The sequence below is a fragment of the Mastigoproctus giganteus genome, chromosome 10 (genome assembly GCF_048544385.1).
Source record: "Mastigoproctus giganteus isolate SK-2022 chromosome 10, ASM4854438v1, whole genome shotgun sequence".
Taxonomy (NCBI): domain Eukaryota; kingdom Metazoa; phylum Arthropoda; class Arachnida; order Uropygi; family Thelyphonidae; genus Mastigoproctus; species Mastigoproctus giganteus.
This window is the reverse complement of record NC_143584.1, coordinates 61,468,187-61,486,536: the sequence shown is the minus strand read 5'-3', so window position 1 is coordinate 61,486,536 and position 18,350 is coordinate 61,468,187. Positions and strand designations below refer to the sequence as shown.

Genomic DNA, 18,350 nt, shown 5'->3' with positions numbered 1-18,350 from the left:
ATAGCATGAGTAAATATTCTTGCATGCTTTCTATTCAAATGTATCCCATCCCTGTGGAAGCAATCTCTCCTGTTAACAAGCACAGACGACATAAAGAAAATTCTACTCCATGAGCCTTGTACAGTCTTTCCAAGGCTGAATTGATTGACAAGGCTCTCATCATATACTCCCTCCTAACTGCCTGTGCAGAATAGCAGACACTTTCACACTCAACCCTAACTCATAACGCTCATAACGTTTCCTCAGCATTGCCTTGTATTTGTTAAGTTAGTCAGCTGATCTTCAACCCTTAATGCTCATTAGTGCCAACTTAGTTAATAATGATTATGTTCATGGAAGAGAACTTGAGATCAGTGCAGTGCAGTGTGCAATGAACTGGGTTATGAAGAATTGAGCAAGATAAAATAAGTAGGAAAAGTGGCACTCAGACAAAAAATAGTTTAAGTGGAAATTAAAAGTAATTTTAATGAAGGGGTTAAAAAAAACAGGCTGAATTTTGATTTATACCTGACTTATCTATTGAACAGTTAATCCTAAAGCTTTTGAAATATTGCCCACACATTTTTTTCAAAAACTGCATAATCTAAAATCCCATTAAAATTCAAGAAGTAATAAATATATAATACATGCTCACCTGTACAAAAGAGGTTTTACACCCTTCATATTCTACAATCTGTTCTGTTTCTACAAAATTTGCTGAACACCCTTCGCTGTCCAATCCACGCATAAAGAAGCGTGTTCCAGCTCTTAAGCAACTTCTTCGAGAAATCAGAGCCCACATAAATGTTTTTTGATTAATGCTACATTGCTTGATTGTAATGACTACAAGAAAGAGTTCAGGAATTTCATTAAATGGACAAAATTTATTAAAGGTTTACATTTCTTTAACTGTTTCAATGGAAACATTACTCATGATTATCAAACAATGGTTAATAGAATTATAAAATGTATAAACAAGAAATTTAAGCAATTATGAATAAATTCTTGATTTCACTAATTCTATTACATATACAGTGAAACTTCCCTTTAATGGACAGCCATGGGGAACGAAAATGTGTCCGTTAGAGAGAAGTGTCCGCTAACAAGAAGTCTGAGGGAGAAAAAAAAAAAAGAAAGAAAGAAAAATCGTTAAACGTTTAATGTAAAATTAAATTTAAATATATATAGATTTTGAACGATATTTTTGTAAATAATATACAATTACATACACAAGATATAAAGGAAAATCGTTAAACGTTTAATGTAAAATTAAATTAAATTATATATAGATTTTGCACAATATTTTTGTAAACAATATACATACAACTGTGCTATGCATATTATGACTTTATCTTATGAAAAATACATACAGTAATCACTTATTTTCTTCTGCACCTTCTTCCAGCTGATAATTTTGTTTTCAACATTTGTTTGGAGTGAAGAAACCATTGAAAGCCCTTCAGTAAGATACTTCAGCGGCGAAAAACATTTTTAAACGATTGATTTGTATGAGCGCTTCTTCTATTTTCATCGGTGGTTCGGTATTAATATGTTCTTCGACATAATGACCTCCTTCCATTTCTTCATCCTCATGAGGAACTTCTTGAAAAATATCGATGATAATGTAGTTGATATCTATAGCACCATCTTCTGCAGTGAGGTTCGAGTCTATATCTTTGTAGCCAGGGTCACTTGTAGCTGAAGTATCGTACATTATCAATAGATGTTGAAGTTCTTGTTCTTCTTGGTGCTCCACATTGCTGTTCACAACTTCAATTTTTGCGTTTGATAAGCTAGACTTTACAAAACAGTTCACGACAGTTTGTTTTCTAATTACGTTTACTGAAGAGGAAATCCACTGAATCGCATCTAGGATGCTGATTTTCTTTGCAAGGTCACTCGCACATGTTACATCGTTCATGTTTGCAATGAGATGTCTTAAAACACGTTTTTTGTAGTGAAGTTTAAAATTTTTTATTATCCCTTGATCCAAGGGCTGACACTCTGCAGATGTGTTTGGTGGCAGAAAAATGATTTGAATGTTGGACAATTCAATGTGCGGGTGAGATGCAGCATTATCCATGAAAAGAATAATTTCTGTTTTGACGAATTGTGTTTTGGTTAAAGTGACTTATCGATTTGCTCATGATATCTTGTGTCATCCACGCTTTTTTATTAGACTTCCAATCAACATTCAAGATTCAACTTTATGCCCTTGAAATAATGAGGATTTTGTGGTTTTCCTATAACAAGAGGTTGTTCAAAGTCTCCCAGCATATTTGTACACAATAGTACAGTCAAGCGTTCCTTAGAAATTTTTCAGCCCTGGCACTTCTCGTTTTTTAAATTCTGTTTTTTTCAGGAAGAGCTTTAAAAAACAACCCTGTTTCGTCACAGTTGTAAATATCCTTAGCTTCAAAATCACGACATAAATCTTCCAATTTGACGGTCCACTCTGTTACAACCCCAGTATCAACAGATCCACCTTCACCACTTACGGTTTTCCAAGAAATTTTATGCCGAGTTTTGAACTTGTCTAGCCATCCCACAGAAGCTTTGAACTCATTTACTCCCATAGATTTCGCAACCTCCAAAGCCTTTTCCCTAATAATAGGCCCATTAATGAGAATTTTTTTAGATACGTTCGCGACAAAACCACTCATACGTAAAATTGTCAATTTGAAGTCCAACAGTTTTCGGGAATGATTTTTGAACCTGATCATTTCCGTGTTGCCAAAATTGTTTGAGCAGTTAATTTTTTTTATTTAGGATGTCGCTTACCTGCGTCTTCCCGATTTTGAATTTTGCAGCGAGAGTGCGAACACTATTTTTTTTCCGATCATACGCATTAATGAGTTCGACTTTATCTTTTAAAGTTAAATGTTTACGAGAAGACATTGTGCACTTCGCACGACACTGAACAAAACTGAAAACTGAAACTGAAAAGACGAAAGGCCAACCATATTCCCCCCCCCCCTGCACACCGAATTCATCAGAAGTTTTAGACGTGCCTTAAAATTCTTGAAAAAGGGTTTAGAACCGCGACGTAAACCTTGATCAAATTCAGAGAATCGGAAATAGAAAATAAACACACGATTGAGGCAATACGTGGACGAAACGGTACTAGAAAAAGGGCCGTGAGCTCGCCCGCTGTCCGTTATGAGGAGATCAAATTAAGTGCTAATCTAAACGAAACAGTGCAGATTGCCTGTCCTCGTCCGTTTCAGAGAATGTCCGCTAGACAGAAGCTGCAAACACGTTAAAACCAACAGAAGTGAGTTGGGGAATTTGAAAATGTCCAATTGTATAGAGATGTCCGTTAACGAGAGGTGTCCGTTAGGAGAAGTTTCGCTGTATACTTTTTTTTTTCGATAATCACCTTCTAATATAGAAAGATTTTTTGACAATCAGAAAACAAACCTGTGATTTAAATCAATTTTCTATCTAGAACTTCTGTCTGACAAAGATATGCAAATCTTCTTCAAAGTTAAAACATGCAATGAAATATCAGAATTTACTAACAGCTACGAGATCATACGTTAAGACGAGAATCCATCAGTAATCCATCAAAAACATGGACTTCAGATCAACAAGAATCTGGCAATGATACTAACAATGAATCATTAGTTTTTAAAGAACCTTATGGACACATACTATACACCATCTGAACTTATTTAATTTTACAAGCAGAAGTAAATGTCATATCAGTGACCTGAATCTAAAATCTGGCCAAGGTGTATTCTTTATTTGCTACGATTTCTTTCTTCTGAAATGATGTAACTGAATAACAGCTGGCCTTCAGAATGTAAACTGGATAAATAACTTCAGTGATTCTTAAATATGAATATATAGTTACTATTGGTAAAGAGGATGGGGAAAGTTACATACATATACAGAGTCAGCAAAAAAAAAAAATTATTAGACTGAATTCAAATAAGGCAAAATAAGGACATGGAGAATATATTTTTTTTTCTCACAAAACAGCCTCCAAAGAATCAGATATATTGTTACAGAGTTCATACAGGCTTTGAAAGACCTTGGAAAATTCGTCTAAGATGATATTTAGTTTTGCTGTCACATTCTTTAGAATGTCATGAACACTATCAAATCAGCATCCCTTCAATCTTAATTTCAACTTGGGAAACAGAACAATGTCTGCTGGAGCCAAAACAGGAGAGTAAGAAAGGTGGCTGGGCATTGCAACTTGCTTGTGATTCTGAACTTGCACATTGTGCTGTATGAGAAGGCACAACATCATGCAACAGCCACCAACCAGACTGTTTCATATTTAGCTGCACAAACTTGATTCTGATCAATAAATATTTCAGTATCTCTAAGTAGTAATTGCTGGTAACAGTCCTCCCTTTGTTCTGAAAAAAATTCCTTATGGATTAGCCATTTGTGATCAACGAATGCGATCAGCATGGTTTTGATATGTGATTTCTGGAAATAAACCTTTTTTTTTTTTTTTTTTTTGTCTTGCCGAGTTTTATGATTGTCATTCTGCCCTTTATTGTTTGGTCTCAGGATCATACTGGAAGCACCAATGGGGCACCTCCATAGCCAGGTGGGTGGGAGCAGTAGTGCGTAGCACATGCTTCTTGATTGGACCAGGGCTTGAGCCCATGACCACCAAATACGGAGGATGTGGAAAGGTCAGGGAATGATCACCACAGTGATCATTCAGGGAATATGGCCTTAGTTGCTAATGCTCCTAAAAACCAAATAATGAACAAACAGATGACAAACCAACTCTAATTACGAGTAATCGTATTGATTCCTTTTTCACATTTAACTCAATTGCTAGCATTCCTGGTGTTAATCACAAGTCACTTGCTAGTAAATTGCACACTTTCTCCACCAATTCAGGACTGCAGGTTGTTTTCAATCATACACTTTGAGATCCTCTGCTACATCCTCTCTGTGCTCTTTAAAACACTTAAACCACTGTATTATTTGTGAAAAGCCTTGCACAAACCTTGAGGTTTATCTGTTGTTTCATGCTTTGTTTTCTGAGAGTGATGCCACACATGTTGCACAAAGAATAACGTCCATACAAAAAAGCAACTTAAGGCTGTTTCACAGTTGGTGAGACTGCCAAGGTCACACTGCTTCTCTAGTGTCCTCTTCCAAAGTGATATTGGCATTAATTTTTTTTTTTTTTTTTTTAATTCAGTCTCATTACTTTTTTCTGTACTGCATATATCTGATATGGAAACGTGTTACTTGGGATGCTGGATCAAAATACGTTGGCTGACTACAGCTGGACAGCAGAACTTATTTTCATGTTAATTTGCATTGATACACTCACAACCAGTGTCCTTAAGTGCTGATCTCTAGGAAACTTTCCAGTAGGGAAAAAAAAAACTTAATTAACTTCAATTCTAAAGCTTAATCCTGCTTTATTTCTTGAAAAATCAGTCTGTTTCCTCCCATGCTCACCTTCCACAACACTCAGGTTTTCAGAGAAAACTACGTAGAATAACACTAGAAAACCACATAGAATAACACAGAAAGGATAGAAAACACTAGCCTCTAATGTCAATGTTATTACCATGTGATTTTCTCTAACACTGATCTCCAAATCCATCTTGCCACACACACATCACAAATATTTCATCCTCTGCATAAAAAAACACTTAAGTTTTTTCAGTTTTGCTATTGGTATTAATCATCTTCAACAGAGCTGTTGACACTTTACACATTAAAAATCCACGTTAACATGGAATACAGTACTGTTCTTATATTTGGGATGCTCTATAAGAAATGAGGGCAAGAAGGGCAATTAACGACTAAGCTCTTACAATCTCTCTCTCTCTCTCTCCATCATAAAGACATTTAATTTCTGTTAAATGCATTTTCTACAATTTTCTGGGCACTGTTTTTCAGCAATAACATCTGTAATTCCACTTCCTTATTTGAAAGCAGTCCAAACATGTACCCCAACTAGTCATCATCATTCACAGTTTAACTCACCAAACTAACGTTTCTCTTCATTATTTATCCCTTCTCCTTTTCTTTGGATACATGGATCTGGATTTAAAATACATGCAAACTTCCTTTCCATGTATTTCATGAAAACCACAATCTACAGATCAGTTCCAATATCACGTGCATCTTCTGTCTTGTCCACCTTCAACCAATACAAGGTACTGAGTATTAAGGGTTCTAACACTTTATGTGTTTAGTCACCATAAAAAATAGTAAAATAACAATAAAAATTTAGAGCAATTCAGTAAAACAATCTTAAATTACTTCAAATGCTATGTCATTTTTATAAAATTTGAAAACAGGGATAATAACTGTTTTCTTTTCCCAACAAGTTAAAACTTGTTGGTAACATAGAATACTATATTTTCAGATGCATTTGTATTTTTTTTATTGAATTTTAAAGATAACATTTTTAGATAAAGTAGTACAGCATTTGTGTAATTAAACTTGTAGTAGATGTCTCTGATTTCAACATTGCAAAACATACGCTGAATCACAGTGTTTTCATAAATTGGTGTGTGTGTGTGTGTGTGTTATGGAGGTTTAATGGAGCATAAGCTTCTGGGGCTATAGTGCACCTATTCATAGTGAAATGCTAAAAAACAAAATTCAATTGTAATAACTTCATTTTTATTACAGAGATCTTTCAGAATTTATGATACATTCCAAATTTTTTTAGAAAAGAGAAAAATTCATTGCTGTTTGCTTTGTTGCCAAAAATTGACATGCTCCTAATAACATAGACCCTCATAACAGTGCAGCTTCATATTACCATTACACAATGTAATGTAACTTACAACAGTCTTTCCAAAGCTGAAAATGCATAATTTATTTAAAGGGAACTAATAACAGATACAATTAGAGGAATGATGCAAAACTGGATTTGATTTCAAGCTGCTAGAGTTGCCTGGTTGTATGGTACTTTTGTGTGTACATAATTTTAACTCTAATTAATAGGTTTTACTGCTGTTGTATGATTTTCTGTGGCTTTGAATGATTACTCAAAGATCTGTGCTTGTTAACAGGAGAGACTGCTTCTACAGAGATGGGATACACTTAAATAGAAAGGGTGCAAGAATATTTGCTGATGCTATCGAAGCAGTGTTAGGTGGGTTGGAAAACTGCTAGCTTGGGGGGGGGGGATTCACAGACTAAAAGGTTAAAAGTAGACGCAGGCAGAGGTGAAGGTGATTCTTGCACAACTTCTAATAGAATAAGTAACAACCCAGAGCGAGGGGTGCTGGGGGTTTCAGGGACTGATGGCAGTCATCGTGAAACAGGTGGGTATATGGGATGTGTCAGGGTAACTAGGAATAGGTGCATGTATACCAATGCTAGAAGTATAGTAAATAAATTTGATGAATTTGAAGTTTTCGTCATGACATCAAAGGTGGATATTGTTGGGATATCAGAGACATGGTTTCACACTGATATTAGGAATACAGAACTGGAATTTGGGGAGTACAATGTATACAGAAAGGATAGACAGGATAGGAAGGGAGGAGGTGTCATGCTGTTAATTAAGAAAAAAATAGAATCAAAAGAAGTGCATCCAGTTTATACAGGGTGTTTCAGTTAAACGTTTCAGAACTTCTAAGAGGGGTAAGGGTACATCCTGACAACTCGAAATCATATAGCAATGTGGGGTCGGAAATGCTTTCCTGAAGCGGTGTTGTACCCAGAAGCACCATAAAGAAAAGAGACCGTAAGTGAGAAATTTTAATAATACATGAAAAGAAGCAAAAGGTACATGGATTAAAGTAAGTGTTCGAAGTTTCTTCCACGGGCTACAATGCACGCCTCACATCTCCGACGCATGGACATCTGAACATTTTGGAATACTCCAGGTTTAGTGTCGAAGTTAGCAGATGATACAAAGGTTGGCAGGGTTGTTAGTGACAGTAATGGCAGTGTGCTACTACAATAGGATCTAGAAAATTTGGGCAGATGGGCTAAGTGGCAACTGAAGTTTAACCTTGAGAATTGCAAAGTACTGCATATGGGTAGAAGTAACCCCAGAGAAACGTACCAACTGTATGGTACTACACTTAAGGTGGTAGAAAATGAAAAAGACCTGGGAGGAATTGTGCAGTCAGATATGAAGTTTTCTGAGCAATGCAGACTGGATGCCAGGGCAGGTCATGGGGTTTTGTCAATGATATATAGAAATTTTGCTAGCAGGGAAAAGGAGGTGATTGTCCCTCTGTATAAGGCAATGGTCAGGCCATGCCTTGAGTACTGCGTACAGGTCTGGAGGCCTCATTTTAGGAAGGATGTAGATTTGCTTGAGCGTGTACAGAGAAGGGCAACAAGATTGGTGAGGGGAATGAAGGGATCCTCTTACCAAGAGAGGCTTAAATTCTGCAAATTGCAGTGGCTGGAGACTAGGCACCTGCGCAGTGATCTGATTGAGGTGTATAAAGCCTTGAATGGATTGAGCACGCTGAATTCTGATGGGATCCTTCCACTTGTTCAGATTACGAACCTAAGGGGACATAAATTCAAATTAAGAAAAGACAGATGTAGAATAGATGTGCAGAAATTTGCCTTTAGCCAGCGGGTGGTTAATTATTGGAACAAACTTCCATCTGCCGTTGTGGAAGTTAATAGGTTAAATAAATTTAAGGAGGAACTGGACAGACATTTGGAGGGAATGGTGTGATTTTTTTTTTTTTTTGGCTGATGCTGCATAAGCTCATACACTTCCTTTCTTGCATCATATGCCACTATTACTACTACTACTACTCAAATATATCCTTACTCACCTAGAACACTTTCATCACTGGATCTAAAGATGCAAATAAGTAATTTTAATTTATATTTCATATAGCGATTTGTACCATAGTGCCTAATACTGGACTCCTTTTATCCTTTTTCAGAACTAACCTACTTGGCTCGCTATACATCATATGGATTTTGGCTAATTCCTTTACTGTTGCCTACCTGAAATGTTCACTGTTTAGTTGAGACCAAGTGCTTCCAGCTATTCATCTGCTCACATTCAGTCCTTCAGAAACAACCCACATCACTAGAGAATTTTGCTGCAAACCTTGGCTGATAAACATTGTCTTGTCTCTTAGCTGACAAACATTGTCTCTTTCCTTTGCCACACTGAAATATACGGCTTAAAATGTCAAGTTTGTACAAGCATATACATGATAATAACATGACTGACACCTGTCACTTCTACAGAACAGAAAACACCATAAATACAAACTTTTATATCAAATGCACTGGGTGCAATAATCTTGTTTGCTGTTCCTGCAGTAAGACTGTATGCATAAATAAACTGTCATCAAAAGCCCAGATTTCTTTTTTTTTAGGGGAATGTTGCAAAGTTCCCAAAATTTCTACCTTATCTTCTGAATTGTCAGAAACTGACACAGACAGCTCTAAGGCAATGAAACTCTGAAACTCAGATTGAACACCTTCCATTCAAGGTTTCCAGCCCCCCACCTCTCTCCCTCCCACACACACATAACATTGAGGAAGGGGCTATCTCACCTAGAGAACAAGCATGTGTGTTAATGTTTTAGTAGTATTAGTTAAATTAGTGAAAAAAAAGAAGGATGTTTTTTCTTTCTGAACCCTCTTTACTTTTACTGTGAGGAGGTTCTGAATAAAATAAAGGATTTAAATAGAATAAACTTCAATAAAAACAGTCTCTTTGTCACAAGAGTTTAATGTCATTTTGGAATTACCTGATCTCTAATGCTTGGCACTCAGATTTTTTAATAATATTGGGTCTCATCTCAAATTCAATCATGAGTGCTTTATAGTCAGAGTTTGAAAGATTTTCTGAATATGTTTTTTCTATTATACAGTTAGTAAAATTAAATCTAATATTCTTTTTTTCTGTAATTAGTATTTTATACCTTTCTTCAAGGTTTAATCTAAGAAGTATGTCTAACAGGAGCTTCAACTGAATGAGTTTGTTTTAAGTCTCAAAGATTTAGTTTTGTATTCATTAAATAAATCAATGAATACCTTCCATCCAAAAACACAGAGGAAGGACAATGTATGGACAATGCAGCCATTGTCCATTCACTGCAGGATGAAGGTCTTCTCAATCAGTCGGGTTGAGGAAAATGGACCATAATCTGCCACAGTGGTCCAGCTGGGTTGGCAGATCAACCATATTTAGCAATCAGGGGCTCGAACCCTGGTCTACTCAAAAAGTGTGAACTACTGCAACCGTGCTCCTGAACACTCAGCTATGGAGGCCTTCTTTGTATTAAATATGGGTATTCAAATCTCTCCTTCTAAAATTCCATATTCTCTTTCATGGGTAATAAGACTTCTGTTGTTTTTCCAATGAATTAAGGGTTTTTGGTATCTGATAAAGTAAAATTTTGGCAATTATAATGTTATGTATAATACTTAAAAAAAAAAAAAAATTTATTTCCTGGTTTCAACTACTGAAAAAAAAACAAAAAAACCTTCAAAGTTATTAAACATAGTTTCTACTATTTTTATGCTTTGGTAAATTATGCAGTCCAACAAATACTTTTCATCATGAAAAAAAAGTGATTAGGCAGATCTTTGGATGCTGATTCCAATCTACTTTAAGTTTTCTTCTGGCATGTCTAGTTTTTGTGACAAGACTGATTATTTGAACACAATGAACTGTTTATACATTCATGTCTATATCCTGTTACTTTAATTTAATTATTTTATTGTCTATATCCTGTAATTTAATTATTTTATTCATGAAAAAAATTACTGATTCTAGAAAAAATTGTTTCAGGAAACATGAATTACTAAAACACATTTGTCATCATGCCTCAAAAGTGTAAAAATCATCTCAACAAATTCTGCTATGTGTCCAGCTCTTTCCTAAATAAATCACAATACAGCATACAATCAAAATGGATATTTGCAAAATTTATCAGATTTACTTTGGTTATGTTCTAGGTCAGTGTTTCTCAACCTGTGGTCCATGTAACTTATGAAAATAGGCCACAGGATAAAGCAGCTTTTTCTGAGGTAGAAAACATGTAAGCGTACAGGTTCAGTCAGTGGAGAGGCTTAAGAATGATGCAGAAGGTGGAATTTTTTGAAAATTTCTCGTATTCTCAAGGGAAGGTGTAAGGCTGTTCTATTTTGAGAGAAGGTAGCCAATTTTGTGCACTGACTGCAGTTTAACTCACTTATTTTTACATTTAGGATATTTATCAGATGGACTTTTTTTGTCATATTTGGCAGTAGTCATATTCCTCCTTCAAATAAAATTGGTTTACATTCATTATAGAAGTAAAATTTTCGAAATTGAAGAAGTGCACAACCTTCTCGCTGAAAAAAATTAACCCATGCTTTTTAAATGAAACACTGCCTATATAAGGCAGCATTGCATCCATACATAATAGAAGAGTAAATAAAAGATCATAATTTTTTATCAAATTAACTTGTTCTATTGAAGTTTAAAAAGTTTAAAATTTATTCCCAAAATGTATTAAAATTATTTCAAAATGTAAATTTATTTTATTTTAAAATTTAAAATTAAAATTAATTTTAATAAATTTTTAAATTATTAAAATTTATTAACAAAAATGATTTTTATATTTCTATTATTATTTTATGGCTGTACTAAGAAAAGGAGGTACAGCAAAGACTACATTACGCATTGCTTCAATTGGTACCTCAACATGTAAAGTGTTTCCAGGTCAAACGACACCAGGGGTTTCCCCCATCTCTGCGTAGTATACATTGTCGTGTGATACAGTACACTGTAAAGGCCAGGGATTTAAAAGTGTATGGATATTGTGATGTGTAATGTTTTGTACCATTGTTCATCTAGCCTTTTAGCTGTTGGGCCCCTAATGGGACCCATCATTGCCCACACTTGGCCTCGTGGAGGCAGACCAGGTACATCCAGTATAATTATATTTACTCTGGCAGGTCCTGCCACCTAATTTCCTGAGATTTTAGTGGCTAGGACCTAAAAAAAAAATTTTTTTTTAAATAAAAATATAAAAAAAGTTACTATAATTTACGCTGAAAGGGGTAGGTCGAATGGTAATAGAGTTGTTGCATGGTTGTCTTAGCAATGTGGCTTGAGTTCTGTTTATCTCAGTGACTCTTGACAACGAACCCAGAAACCTGAAAGGCCAGTCAAAATCCTTTTTTCCTACTCATCTACAAATTCTGAAATGTACAAAGATGGACATTACTGGAGATTTCCATTGTGTCATTCAATCTAGGATGTAACTTATGAAATGTCATTACTTATCACTAAAGACAAGAAATGACAAATAATGAAAAGCATTACTGAAACCAGCTGATATTTTGCTTGTGTTGAAAGCAAAAAGTAACCATTAAAAAAGTCTACAAAAACTAAAGGAAATTCTACCTGCAAACTAATTTCCTGTTAAATGATTATTTATCTAACTCACTCTCAATCACTTTTACTTATGATGTTACAGTTATGCCCTCAAGTCAATCAGTATATCATCTATTACGTCCACCTGTCACCATGGCTTATGAGTTAAATACTCTTAATAGGGCTGTGTAACCTGTTGGTTCTAACCTTGCTACCTACTTTCTGAAATTGTTTCTGAAACTTGGTCTAGATCAGCATCTAGATCTAGATTAAAATCTTTTTACCAATTATGATGTTTCAATCTTATGTGATCAACTGATCTCATTTGATTTTATGCTTTTAAATTAGATATGGGAGATCCATGATATATGGATGCTTCAGGAATCAAATTTTCCCTAACTTCAAACAGACTAACTGTAATAACATCAGAGGTTATTTTAGATGAATTAGATTGGCCTGACTACTTGCTTATGAAAAATGAGGGAACTGCTAAATTCTTTCATAAACAAATTAATCAAGCTGTTTGTTTGTTTGTTATTTGGTTTTTAGGAGCATTAGCAACTAGGGCCATATTGCTCCGGGATATGCGGTGGTCATTCCCTGACCTTTCCGCATCCTCCGTATTTGGTGGTGACAGGCTGGAACCCCTGTCTAATCAAAAAGCGTGTGCTACGCACTGCTGCTCCTTCCCACCTGGCTACGGAGGTGCAATTAATCAAGCAACCAATCACAATATTCTGTTCTTCATCAGACCACCTCTGACTACTTTTCTTCCTGGTTTTCTAAGTTGTTTTCAGTCACCCACAACCTCTGACATCACTTTGGTTTTCCAAATTGTATATTAGTCACCCATTGTAGCATAATCCTACCTTTACTACCAACTATAATATGATCAAATCCATCGATTTTGAAGTGAACACTGATCTTTTAATAGAAAAATTAAACAGGTTTCCAATAACTTATACTGTTGGTCCTGACAGAATCCTTAGTGTGTTTTGGAAGAAAGGCAAATCGTATTGCTGCTCCAGTTTTTATTTTTGATTGATAATTTTTTCAGGCAGGGTACTGTTCCTACAGTTTTAAAAACTGTAGGTATTGACATCACTATATAAGACAGGTGTGTGTGTGCTCTAAGCTTACTAGAGCTCTCTTCTTAGTTAACAATTGATGCCCACATTCAAAAACTTTTTTCACTCCTTTAATCATGGATTCATATCATGCCATTCAACAACAACTATAATTTGCTGGTATTCGATTTTGAATTGAGAAAGGCATTAGATTCAAACCTGACAATACCTTTCGCAGTGATATGTCCAAGGGTTTCAACTCAGTTTCTTTGTAAATTCTTCTGTGTACACAGAGTTCTTTGGTACCTCGGGAAATGCCTTGTGTTGGATTATCAGCTTCCTTTATATAATATTTGCTATTATCAAGGGCTCTAGTAGTACCTCCATTTCCAAATGGCCATGGTGTGATTCGAGGTTCTCCTTTTCGTCCTCTTTCATTTTCACATTTATTGAGCAGCACTGAAAATTCCTTGATGAAGGAACTCATGTAGTAACATATGCAGTGACTTGAAAATTTTAATAGCTATTTAGCAACTTAATAATTGCAAAAAACTTTAACAGACCAAAAATTTACTTTCAACCTGGACAGAAAACATTTGATTATCCATCAATGCTAACAAATGCTTCACTAACTTTGGAAAAAAGAATATAATAGAATATATTTGTCTTCTAACAATAAACCAACTGATTATGTTAATGAAGTTACCAGTCCAACCCTGGATAAGGTTTATCACATATGCTAAATTCAATAAACACATCCAATTAAATCAAGCATCAAAAATCTTCAATGCTAAAAAGAACACTCGAACAATTTGGACGTATAAATTACAGTTTAAGAATACATAAACAATAGTACAATTTAAGAATTTCACATTCACAGGATCCTGTTTGAAAGAGACTTCCTCTATACTACTGTCAGTGCCACACAGTAGAATTGATCTGGGCTTAAGTGAAGGAAGAAGTTTTAGACAAAAACAATACTCTGAAAATTAGAGATGTGCAAAATGTATTAGACAACACTCTGCAATATATAACTGTCAACAACTGGAAAAAATGAATTTGCCCTCCAGAGGAACTTTCGAAACAAGATTTCCTAAAAGACAGAATACGAGACAAGTCAACTGAACAAATTCAGTTTAAACAATGACAGTTATGATAGTTTAGAAACTTTTCAAATGAAGATGAAATATAATATACAGTCGGTTCCTGTTATTTGGGGCACATCGGAACTAGTGCATTTTGTCCCGATTAAGCGGCATCCCCAATTATCCAAAGTTTCACGTAAAAAAAAGTTAAAAATACAATGGATCCACGCTTTACAATTGGTTCATTGTACAATCAAATCACGTTACGATGGAGTCACCATAGTAGAGTACCATTCACTATATGTGCAGTAAGCGCTGGTCATTGTGATCATGTTTGTGAACTGAATTTTAATTCTTTTAAACAGCGATTCTAATTATCAAAAATAGGAGGAATATTATCCACAGGCTATAAAAGTAAAGATATATTAAGCACAAATTTACCCTTTATTACCTTACCAATTAAAAAATTAAATGATATGTGAAAATCAGAAGAATATACGTGATAATCGGAATAATTAATTCGTACTGTAATAAAGTAAAGTAAAAGTAAAGTGCAGCCATTATCAACCCACTGCAGGATGGAAGCCTCCTCAACAATTCATGCCGAGGGAAATGGACCATAATCTGCCATGCTGGTCCAGTGCGGGTTGGCAGATCGACCATATTCAGCAGTCAGGGGCTTGAACCCCGGTCTACTCAAAGAGCGTGTGCTACTGCACTCCCGCTCCTGACCACTTGGCTACGGAGGCCACCTGTAATATGTACATACTAACTAGTTGACATTTCTGTTCAGTGACATTTGTGGGTGGGGGTTAAAATTTAAAATAGTAAAAAGATAAGCAATCAATAACAAAGAACACGGCACACACAAATTGCAAGTAACACAATAATTGTTGTTGTTGTTGTTCGGTTTAACGACACAAGGGCAACTAAGGCCAAATTGTGTCTCTTCATCGTTAATTGACAAAAAGCATATTGTTAGAGAGATTATATTATATGCTTCTGTACAAACCAATATGTTTTATATATAATAAAAGTTCTTCAATATTTGCTTCATTTCCTAAGATGCGAGATAAATCAGGTGATATATTCAATTTAGAGAGAGACTGAAAAGTGTTTGACCGGATGGTTGAATGTAAGGGGCAATCAACCAGGAAATGACGGACTGTAAGCTGCGTCTGACAGGATGGGCACTGTGGTGGGCTTTCACCCAATAATAGAAAGAGATGAGTGTGGTATGTCCAATTCTGAGTCTTGCCAATACAACTTCCTCTCGTCTGTTTCTTCGGAAGCCAGACAGCCACAGCTTTGGATCTTCTTTTATCTGGTAAAGTTTATTGTTAGGCTCACTTTTCCAGGTCTGTGACCATTTATTGTAGCAGGCTTTGCGTACGACAGACTTAAAATCAGAGAAAGGAACCTGAGGATGTTGTGAGAGAGCGGGTTGAGGATGTTTAGCAGCAAAGTCGGCACTTTCATTTCCCGGAATGCCTGCATGGCCAGGGATCCAGCAAAACCTAATTGACTGATTGAACACACTGCAAGTAAATAGCTGGGAATGAATTTGTTTCAATGTAGGGTGAGAAATGGAGGAATTCTTCTTTATGGCAGAGACAGCACTAAGAGAATCTGTGTAAATTTTGGCAGATGAAATGGAAAGCTCAATTATTTTACTAAGCGCTCAGTTAATGGCATATAATTCAGATGTGAAGACGCTGCAAGCAAGCGGTAGTGTAGCTGAAATTGTACATAAAGGAAAAACTGCCGCAGCACCTACCATACTCTCAGTTTTTGAACCATCCGTATAAATTTTACAGACATGATTGTCCGTAGCATGAGCTGAATGTAACTGTCTGATGTTGCAGGAAGGTATATTTTTCCCCCACTGGAGGAAGTATGTATCTCGAGAGACAGACACATATGTCCAAGGAGCAACAGGTGTAGTTGTGTCTTGGAAGATTTCATTTAAATCGACATTCCAAGTCTGAACAAGCTCTTTGATCCTGAGAGAGGCGGGTCTATTTTCATTTGGCTTGCTCTCAAAGAAGGCTTCCCAACGAGTATTATAGAGATACTCCCAACTTGGGTGTGATGGTAGACTCTGGATCTTAGCAGCGTAGTGAAGCAGTAGTGTTTTTCTACGCAGGTGTAATGGAGGATCATGCGCTTCAATATATAGACTTTGGATCGGAGAAGTCCTGAAAGCTCCCAACGCAGTCCTCAGAGCACTGTGATGGATCATATTTAGCCGTTTTAAAGTAGTGCTCCTGGCAGAGTCGTACACTGGACAACCATAATCTAGCCGTGAACGGATTAAACTTCTATAAAGATGCAGTAACGTACACCGATCAGCTCCCCATGACATAGATGATACCGAACGAAGTATATTCAAATGTTTTAAACAAGAAGTTCTCAAATAAGTGATGTGAGCTTGGAAATTTAGTTTGCGGTCTAATAGTAGTCCAAGAAATTTAACGGTATTAACGAGAGGGATTGGAGTATTGTTTATTTGTAATTCAGGTTCAGGATGGAGAGCTCGCTTCTTGCAAAAGTGAGTGACAGTGCATTTCTTTTCTGACAGTCTGTAACCGTTCCGTGAAGTCCAGGATTCTATTTTAGTTATGGCAAGTTGTAGCTGCCGTTCAATGGTATTCATACTTTGAGATTGACAGGAAATGGTAAGATCATCTGCATACATATAAGTTTGAACAGTTTTTGGGATATCTCGTGTCATGCTGCTAACTCGGATTGAAAACAGTGTTGGACTGAGTATTGATCCCTGCGGGACTCCCTCTTCCTGAATGTGAGATGTAGAGAGGACATTTTTGTATCGGACTTGAAAAGAGCGCAATTGCAGGAAATTCTGAATTATTTCTGGCAAATGACCCCTAAGCCCCAGATGGTAAAGGTCCATAATAATACCATGCCGCCATGTAGTGTCAAATGCCTTTTCAAGATCTAAATTGACCATGACTAGGTGTTGTTTCATGATAAAGGCATTTCGGATATGAGACTCGGTTTTAATGAGCACATCTAGGGTTGATCTATTTTTTCGAAAGCCATACTGGTGATCTGGAAGGAGATTCTCTGACTCTAGGATGTAAGTGAGTCTAATATGAACCATTCTTTCGAAAATTTTTCCCATGCAGCTCGTAAGAGATATTGGCCTGTAGTTTTCAACACAGGAAGGATTTTTTCCTGGTTTTGGTAAGGCGATAATGAACGAATGGCGCCATGAAGATGGATAGGCATTTTCAGAGTAGATCCGATTGTAAAAAATTAATAGGGTTCTCAAGTCTTCTCCAAGTAAATGCTTTAACATAATGTAATGAACTCCATCTGGACTTGCAGCACTATTGGAAGATCTGTTTAATGATTCTTGAAGTTCTATTAACGTAAACGGTTGGTTGTACGGAAATGAACGGCGCGTGGAGAAGTTAATTTTAAACCGTTCTGCACCTGCTTTGATATTCTGGAAGGTGGAGGCATAGGTGGCAGAAGCTGATATTTTTGCAAATGATTCTGCAAATGCATTTGCAACTTCTTCGGGAGTAGAAATGTCTTTCCCTTTCCAGTGAAGTATCGGGGAGGGCAGCCGAACAAATTTGCCATTTAGTGCCTGTATTCTTTTCCAGATGACTTGTGTGTCCGTGTCTTTGGTAATGGTAGAGGCAAAAGCAATCCACGAATCCCGTTTCGCTTTCCGCCTAACTTGTCTAGCTTTTGCTTTTAGTCTTTTAAAAGCAATTAGGTTACTAGTGGTGGGATACTTGCGGAAATGATTCCAGGCGCGGTTTTTTTCCTGTTTGGCAATTAAACAATCTGTATTCCACCAGTGATTTCTGTGTTTTCGATATGGTGTGGATTTTGGAATGGAGGCCTTAGCTGCAGTCAGAATCTGATTGGTTA

At 36.2% G+C, this 18,350-nt stretch overlaps 1 protein-coding gene across 4 annotated transcripts in view; it reads right to left on the bottom strand.

The window, feature by feature from the left end:
- The window catches only part of Sac1 (phosphatidylinositol-3-phosphatase SAC1), a 677,000-nt gene that overhangs the window by 355,538 nt on the left and 303,112 nt on the right, over nt 1-18,350 (bottom strand). For all 4 annotated transcript variants that reach the window (XR_016547569.1, XM_090383680.1, XM_090383679.1 and 1 more), the window contains exon 8: nt 635-822. Coding sequence is in view for 3 of the 4 variants with exons in the window: in XM_090383680.1 (XP_090239806.1) it covers nt 635-822 (188 nt within the window). In the remaining variant the exon portion in view is untranslated. The remainder of the gene's footprint in view (nt 1-634; nt 823-18,350) is intronic.